The 8,762-nt window shown below is 42.3% G+C and overlaps 1 protein-coding gene across 1 annotated transcript; it reads right to left on the bottom strand.

Moving 5' to 3' along the window:
- Positions 1 to 11: 11 nt before the first annotated feature.
- On the bottom strand, positions 12 to 7,225 carry atp1b4 (ATPase Na+/K+ transporting subunit beta 4). Its single transcript, XM_020502617.2, has 9 exons — positions 7,015 to 7,225; positions 6,738 to 6,807; positions 5,784 to 6,009; positions 3,823 to 3,951; positions 3,583 to 3,690; positions 2,875 to 3,074; positions 1,934 to 1,990; positions 1,691 to 1,783; positions 12 to 1,572 (listed from the first exon to the last, which is right to left on the bottom strand). Exons 2-9 carry the CDS (start codon positions 6,801 to 6,803, stop codon positions 1,411 to 1,413), a joined length of 1,041 nt encoding a protein of 346 aa, XP_020358206.1. The 5' UTR covers positions 6,804 to 6,807; positions 7,015 to 7,225; the 3' UTR covers positions 12 to 1,410.
- Positions 7,226 to 8,762: the final 1,537 nt, after the last annotated feature.

The raw sequence follows: 8,762 nt of genomic DNA on the forward strand, positions 1-8,762 counted from the left end.
TACACATTGTTAAATTAGTCAATTCAGTTTCAAGTTTATTGTATACATTTCCTACTGTGTTATGGTTTTATTAAACAATATGAATTGGCATAACGCTCACTATTCGAATATTTCTTAGCTCGAATCTCCAATTCTTTAGGCAGTTTTGATAATTGATTGCACCATGTCAACATTATGGAATAAAATTAATAAATAATTCTGCAATGCCTTTGAACATATCTGGGCAAAGTAGACCTATCTTATTTGTGCGTGTGTAATAGGTTATGTTTAATGTAGTCTGCTTGACAACCAACATAAGAAATGAGTTTCATGTAAAAATATATCACTACTTAAAACAATATATTTTGGCCTGCTACACAATTAGGTAATACATTCCTATGGAAAAACATTGTTCTTATCAACATTGTATTTATTATAGTATACATCAGAATAAATACAACATGGATACCAGGTTTAGTAGAATCATAGCAAAAATACAGTAACAAGGATTAAGTATAGGCCTATATCAAAATAGCCTGTTATTTCGTTAAGAGTGTGCAAGACTGGTACACAAGTTTATCAACGGTAAGAACTCTGTCTGTTTACAGAGTAGATCTTAGTTTCCATCAGCTAATATAGGGATCAATGTCAGCCTGCGGTATTACATTCTTATTAGCAGTCTTGTTGTGTTCATACAAAAGAAAAGGAAACAAAATGGCAGCATAGGGCTTATATATGATCAATACATGTGGAATAAGGAGTTATCAAACAACAAAACCTGAAATGTAACCTAGTCATTTACTGTTTCTTTTTTTACTGTGTAAGTAAAAGTGTCCTGCCATTGTTCATATGGTAGCCTTTGGAGTCTACAAAACACAATAGATATGATGTTGAAAGATACAAAATCAAAAGAAATTAGTACAGAATTTGATTTCAAATCAAAATGTGCTTAACATGTTCCGCTTATATTCTTATTGTACAGTATTGTACAGTTTCTGTCTGTTAATAATGGTCTGTTAATGTCTTAAATTATAAATGGATTTGCATAGCTACAGAGACTAACTATAGGGCAGCTTGTACTGTATAATAATATATCTGTGAGATGAACCTTGTATTTCATAAACCTAGCTAGTGGTATTAATCTTGCTAAGCATTCAATGGTAATATTCCGTTTGTCTACTTAACTTGTGCTCAGGGCTATTGGTGAGGTGTCTGTGTGGTGTCTGTGCTTATGATCCATTAACATTCAAAAATATTTAGCTATTTTCAGCAAAAAGGCACAAGGGTACAGGAGGGAATGGGAGAAGAGAGAAGCTGGTCAACTATTTTATGAAAAACAAGGATTCAACATAATGAGATTTTTCCCCCTAAATTCTCCTGTCTCCTGGTTGTCATGAGGACATCACACCAACAGTAGGATGGGGAATACGACTATGCGCCCACATCGAAGGAGAAGGACACACTGCCTAGGAAGCGATCGGTAGGCGAATCATTGATGATGCCCTTGCCATTGAGTTTGCATTTTACAACGATGTGGGTGTCGTACTGCAGCCCATTGAAGCGCACGGCCACCACCGGCGCTGTGTAGTTCACCTGGGAGAAGGGATATGGGACAAAAGCAACTTGAGTGGCTATCGTCACTATGATCATGCATATAATCTAGATCATGAGAGCAGCAGCGGAAATCATGCTGCTGAAAATCCTCACTTACGTGTCTCAGCTTCCCATAGAACGGGTAGTACATCAGGTTGAAAATGCTCTTGGGGAAGAACTGAAGTTCTCCCAAGCTTTCTGGCACTCCTTTCTGAAAGAGTGAGAGGTCACAGTGAGTCGTGTTTTTGTGACTAACACCATGTCCCATAAGCGGTTATGATATTCAGTCACGGAGAGATCTTTTACAGCCCCGGTTATGGTTGAGATGTTTGGAAGGGTAGAATGCTGTCTGTTACTGTACCTTGACTCCACAGGTCACATTCACTGGAGTGCCTTGACCAGGTAAATAGCCAAGAATCTACAGGACGAGAGCAATAAAAGGGACCCTTGTATTGTTATATCATCATTTTTGTTGAGAAACAATGTTGCAAAACTATGCATATTTATCATTCCCAGTGGCTGTCTTCAGTTTTCTTCAGATACTTTTCACCAGTCATGACATCAGGTCTCATCCACATAATGTTGGGTTGAACGTATCCATTCTAACCTCCAGCTGAGACCAGCTGTATATGGTATCTTGTTCAACTTTACCAAGTCAGGATTTATTAACATTTCATTTAAAAAATGTGTCTAATCATCTACCTAGCAATAAGATTAATTTTGGATATCCCCACCAAGGTTTCACTCTAGACTTTTCCAAATGGGGACAATACAACTTTAGGCTACAGTATATAATGGTAACAATGACATTGACTAGTCACAGAATTGCTGTAATCACATTACAATAACGTTTTCATCTGCTCCTCACGATGGCCACAAGATGTCACTGAAATGTCTGCATCTATCTCAGATTACCTCAATGGCATCTTCCTCCATTTCATCGATAAACTCCACTTTACGACTATAACAAATAACACTACCTCTTAGCCATCGCTGATTATATATGCAGCTATAGGATGAAGTTCATGTTACTTGACTGATGCTATAGAGTGATAACCTGAGCTCAGATCTGTTTGGACTGTTGTTCCCAACTCCTATGATCGTGCCAACCATGTTTGGCATGACAACGACCACAGGAGGTGTTCTCAGCACAAACAGATCTAAGACCACGCTAACATAGGGGCCCTCCATAGCATGACAATGACCACAGGAGGTGTTCTCTCAGCACAAACAGATCCAGAACCAGGCTAACAGAGGGGCCCTCCATGGGGGAGATCTCATCAAATCTGAGCTGTGTCTTACCCGGTTCATTCGGAGGAGAATGCAGGGTTTCCCCTGGGAGAAGCCAAAGTGGGGGTCCTGGAGCCCTGAGCACTCGCCCAGCCAGGACCTCTTGAACTGGCACGACTTCCTCTCTGCGCTCTCCTCCTGATCGTCCTGCATGAAGTACGCATCCTGCGGACACTGGATGTTCCTCTGCTCTTGTAGGGCATCATTGTACGCTGAAAGAGAGACATGAAACAATAATTTTTAGTTTTTTAATGGGGGTTTAGTGGTTAGTACTGAAACACGGAAATGGAGAATGTTAAAAAACGAAGGACATGGGGAGGGGGGGGGGGGGGGGTGTCCCATAAATAAACCGATTGCTCCGCCGGGCCTCTGATTCAGGCAGTCTGACAAAAGCGGACCGCTGAAGGACGGAAAAAAAGCAGCAGAACTCAATGGATACGCTCTGCCCACAAAGAGGCTTTCCCTTCCCAGCATGCTGTTCTCCCAGTGGCAGTTGGGACAGGGGACAAAGGTAGGGAAGGTAAGGGGGAGAGGATGAACTAACTGTGTGCCTGCTCTACTTCAATGTTTTACCCCCAACGTGTCCCCAACATTTGAATCCCATCGAACCCAGCAATAATAAACATTATCTTCAGCTAACTTTCAGAACACACTCCTGCAAGTTACTATTCAAGTTTGGCAAAATGCCAACTATTCCACCATGTTTGGTATCTGACTCACATCTTAGCTGTTCCTCCATTAGCTTTGCATACTTCTTCCAAGACTTGCGGTCGGAGGCGTTGAAGGCGATTTCATAGTGCCCATCCAGTTGTGGGGACATCGTCATACCTGCCAAAGGAAACCCATAGACAGTCAACTGTGCTTACGTTCAGATAGAATGGACAGATAGAGGGATGGAGGATGGATAGAGGGATAGAATGAGAGAGAAATAGGGAGTGGGGGGTTAGAATTCATATTTACCTGGTGGCATCACCCTGTCGTTGTGGGTTGGGTGGTAGGGGCTGATGGACAGCATGAGGCACCACATACAGGCACCAAACATGGCCGCCAGGAAGGCATACAGTGCAGTGTAAAAGAGGATGATCAGAACTAGAAGGAGGTAACATGGAGGTCAGATATAGAGAATGAATTACATTCACGGTCACTGTAATTCAGTTTAATGGAGATCATTAGAAGAACCGCAAGGGTAATAGTTGTGGTTATGGATATCAGTGTGCATCAGAATGGAAATTCTTTGATTTGAGTTGGGGAAAATAATGAAGTATAAAGAATCTCCAGTTATTATGTTGGAATTTGGAACTGTCTGGGCTGTCGAGACACTTCTACTGTCTTTGCTCAGGATGCTCACCAATGTGACAAAAGTGTTGCCTCTCCACGTCTGTAAATGGAAATCACTCCAATCAGTTTGTACTTTGTTACGAAACTCATTTGTTAACAAACTCATTCAAATGACCTCAACTGTGTGAAAAAGGAAACCTTGAGAACTACCATTGTTCTCCCCGAATTACAATTAACAGTCCATTAGCAACTAATCAAACCCAAATGTGCCCTAAATTTAAATGGCTTTTGCTGCGCAGGCAATTTCACAGGAGGCTGGTTGCAGCCAGCTTTGCGTCCCCTGAGCCCACAAAGGCCTTTCTGTTTGAGCTCAGTGAGAATTCTCCCAGCTGTCCTTTCACTCAGGAACACAGTGAACCTCCGGTTGCCATCATAGTGACGGTCTTTTGCAGCCATAGAGCCGCGGCCAGCTCCAAGGAGCCACGATCACCCCACTCTGGTATTGTGTCCCCCTCTCACACTCCTCTCACACAGGACACACATCACCGACTTCAAACTCAGTCCCCCCTCCTTTCTTGCCAGGAGGCACATGGGGCCCCATTCCTTCACAAGTGTGCACACATTGCTTTCTTAAGCAATCGCTTCCTGTCTTGAGCCTGGCCTCTTGTCTTCTTCAGTACTGGGCACGATGAGGGAAAAAAACTCTCATTTTCAGACAAGGAAGGAGGAACATGCTCTTGCTTGCGTCATTTTCTCAAATCTTGGCCCGTTGGACCGGTCTCGTATGTTAGTGCTCTCGTATGGTAGTGCATTGGTTAGGCTTGAGGGAGTTCAAACCCAAACGAGTCACATAGTAACGAGGCTGTCAGATCGCATAGCAACCAGGCTGTCAGATAAAGAGCCCTGCTCCCATCATCACCGCCTCAACAAACTCTAGGTAACAGCCTCTGCCAATAAAGTTTGTCTGGCGGACTGCGCAAAACTGGCAATGAAATTTGACAACTTTTTCTGTCTACAGAAAAAAAACTTGCTTGTCTACTCTTTACGTGTTCGCCTGCGACCGTGGGGCCACAAGCACGCTAGGGTCAAATGCGGAGGTCACGGGGGCTTTGTGAAAAAGGCAGTGGAAAGCTGGGTGAGGGGTATGAGGAATGTGATTCCTGGCCAGCGTGTGACTCAGAACACCGCACTCCTACCGGGAAGCCGTCCCCAGGCAGCCTTGTTTTTGTCCGCATCGGGACAGAGTCGTCTGTGCACCTATGTAAACATTGAGCTTGGACACACACACACTCGCAGTACAGTGAGCAGGGCTGAGGGACTGGGGAGACACGTTTTTTTCTACCCCCCCCCAGCCCACCCACTGCCCCAGCCCACCCCAACCATCATCCAAAAACAATAAGCCACGAAACCAGCACTTTGCCTTCAACCATTGGCGATTAAAATTGTAATGATTACAAATGAGAGAGAAGTTAATGGATTTTTATAGAAATTAAGAACCAATGTGTCATCATGCCTGTTGCAGCTTTGAACACAGAATTTGTTTTCTTGTGGGTGATATATTTTGTATGATATGATTTGCATGGGCAACCGCAGTTACTACCGCTACTACTGAGCACTTCTGCAAACTGAGCACTTCTACTTACACCAGCTATGCCCAGTGCGGCCCATGAACTCTCTGGTCTCAGCGTTCCATAGATATGTCTTCACATCGAACGCTTTCTCGTGGAGCGTCCTCTTGGGTTTTGGCTTCGGCTTCCACTTCTCGAAGTTCAGGTCTTCCTGCTCCAGAGGTTGATGTTCTATCAACTCCTCCTGCACCTCTTCCAAGGCCTCTGCCACCGCGTGCTTGCCAGGCGCCACCTCGGCAGACTGGCACAGGGAAAAATGAGACGGGAAAAGGAAGGTAAGAATCTTCCCAGTCTGACTTTGCCTTGCCACGATGTTAACAATCACTATCTATTTGTTCCAACTCATTACAGAAAGACATATTTTGATTATTATAATCAGCCATGTTATTTTAGGTTAACCGCCATGTTTATTATTTCGATAAATGCTATTATTCCCTTTGTATCAAGTATTTACATTTTTTTTAAAACTGTATGGCATCCACTATAGCAACACTACTCCGCGATGGTCCTGTCTCATCATGTTCCATCATGTCCCACCATGTTCTGCTAAATTGACATTTACCGTGACCCCAGTGGCCCTCTTTGGGAGATCTCTCCTCCTCAAGGCTGACCTTCCTGCTTGGAGAAACAGCTGCAGCCAAGCTGGAGGGTCACGGCGACAGCCAGATGTTATACACTGATTCTCAGCATCGAGAGGCCCCAGAAAGATCCCCAGCATTCAGTGGAACCCCCTGGGGTTTTTAGAATGTCACTTCCTTAATGAAGTGGAGTTTTGTTTTTAAGAACTCTCTATTCTATTGTATCCTATTATATTATATTCAGACAGAAATGGGAATTGAATTAATTATTAATTCAATTCATGAGGAATGGTACCCCAAACCTCTTGTGACATGCACTTGTAGACAGTAGAATGAGTCCCAGAAATCAATTCGTTTTCATGTCATCCTCTGTATTCTAAAGCAGACTTACTGGATTTGGTGAGTAGTTTCCATGGTGCTCTTCCTCAGCCCCTCCCGCAGTACAATTGGGCTCCATAATTCTTCACAGGGGAGAAAGGTACTTGTTAAACCAATCACATCTACTAGCGTCCCCAAGGAATTAAAGGGACACATCCTAACATCCTTAGAAAATCCATTGCAGTTTTTTAAGTTTGAGGACCAAACATTGAGAAACTATTTAAAACATTTTTGGGGCTCAACTCCTGGGTCTGATTTCCCCAAAATATTAAAAACGTATCTTGACATACCTGAAGTTTTCTTTTGCAGGGAAAGTTCTGTGATTGTCTTGAATCCCTCTTGACCCTAAGTAGAACGAATTCTAAATTGGTCAAAAAGTAATTTTTGATTTCATTAGAAAGTTTAACGCAAACAACGGGAGCCGGGCACAGAGAATCTCCTCTCTACTAGGCGAGCATCATAGAATGAATGAGTGCACACTGAAAAGGAAAACTGGTGTGTGGGGGGGGCAAGGGCTTTTTTTTTTATCGGAGAAGAACTTTTGGCAACAGTGCATGGGCCGATGCACGGTATTCTGCACACGCACACCAGAGCACCATTGTCTGTTGAACTGAGCTGAGACTCAGGCAAAGCCGCAGCACACCAAAAATATTTTTTCTTGTCATTCCCAACATGCTACCGTCAGTCACCATCGTGCACAAATCTGGATTAACTGGGGTTTTATCACTAATTTTGAATCTATGTTTGTGCTTTTTTAAATGGCCATTGTTTGCTGAAGGCTAGGCGAAATGGCATGCAACTGGTACATTTCAATAGTGTATTGTTGATCGTGCATTAAGTATCTGCATCTCACTCTGAAAGTACAGACCCAATGTGTGCAACCGCCCATCACCGACTGATCACCATAAACGCGTTCTGCGAAGTTCAAATATATCTCATCATCAAGGGCTATCTATCTGCACGCCAGTCACGTCCGGATCTGCTCGCCCATGGACTTGCTGTTTTTTTGTTTCGTTTTTGATATTGTTTTACATGAAAGGAGGCATGTCGTCATGGAAAAACATATTTTATTTACCATTGTGCTAATTTTTTCCCCTTATTTGTGAAGGGAAATGTTCTCGCACACACCAAAATAGTTATTTTAACACTTTGCTTATAAATCAAATGTAGAAAGTCATTTTAACACTGCTTCTTAATCAAATTGTTTACTTGTTAGGCCTACTGAAGGGTGATATATGTGTCATAAGCCTAGATCTTGTTACACATTATAACGTTAGCCTATATCATTTTTGCTTTACTTATATTTGATCATGTATCTATTATGTACCCTGGTATTGGTCAATTAGCCTAGTAGTTACATTATCACGGCTTAGCCTTTTTATGTGAGATGGTCAGGTGAAAGGCCAGATAGATGCCCTAAACAGACCATAGGCTAACTGAATTAAAATCAATGTCAAATATCATTAGATATTTTTTTAATAAATCAATTGCGTCCACCTTGACTGTCCAACCAGATACAGCATAATGTCTGCCTCTGTGCCACACGCCACGCAACATCGTATGATTAGGTTTGTAATTAATCATGGGTAGTAGGTCTATTAGCGCAGATCACAATGAAAGGGAACACTTTGAGGACAGCTGAAATAAGTAGGCTAATAGATTACTATGTAAAACCCTGCAGTTTATAGGAGTTGATGGCAACTATTTTCAGTTTTGACATGGGGTGGCGCTCGAACATCTCAAATTGTCAATTTTAGTCCACTCTTGCGTAAAACGAGCCTCTTGTCAGCTAATATGTATGTCGTCCTGTATGATCAAAATAACTGTTACAACTAGGCTACTGTATTATAACAATAATAAAAACAAATTAAAAAAGCAGAAACGAAATATGTCTAATTATTTGGGATTAAAAAAACTAGGCTAAAACGAGTGTTTGCATCTTTCAGATGTAGTCTATATGAAAATGTTCCCATGATGATTTTAGGACTGATTTAAATGTACTTTTGTCTTCAGTTGGACTGTCTGGTATGATGACTGT

Source organism: Oncorhynchus kisutch, linkage group LG15 (assembly GCF_002021735.2).
Source record: "Oncorhynchus kisutch isolate 150728-3 linkage group LG15, Okis_V2, whole genome shotgun sequence".
NCBI classification, from domain to species: Eukaryota; Metazoa; Chordata; class Actinopteri; order Salmoniformes; family Salmonidae; genus Oncorhynchus; species Oncorhynchus kisutch.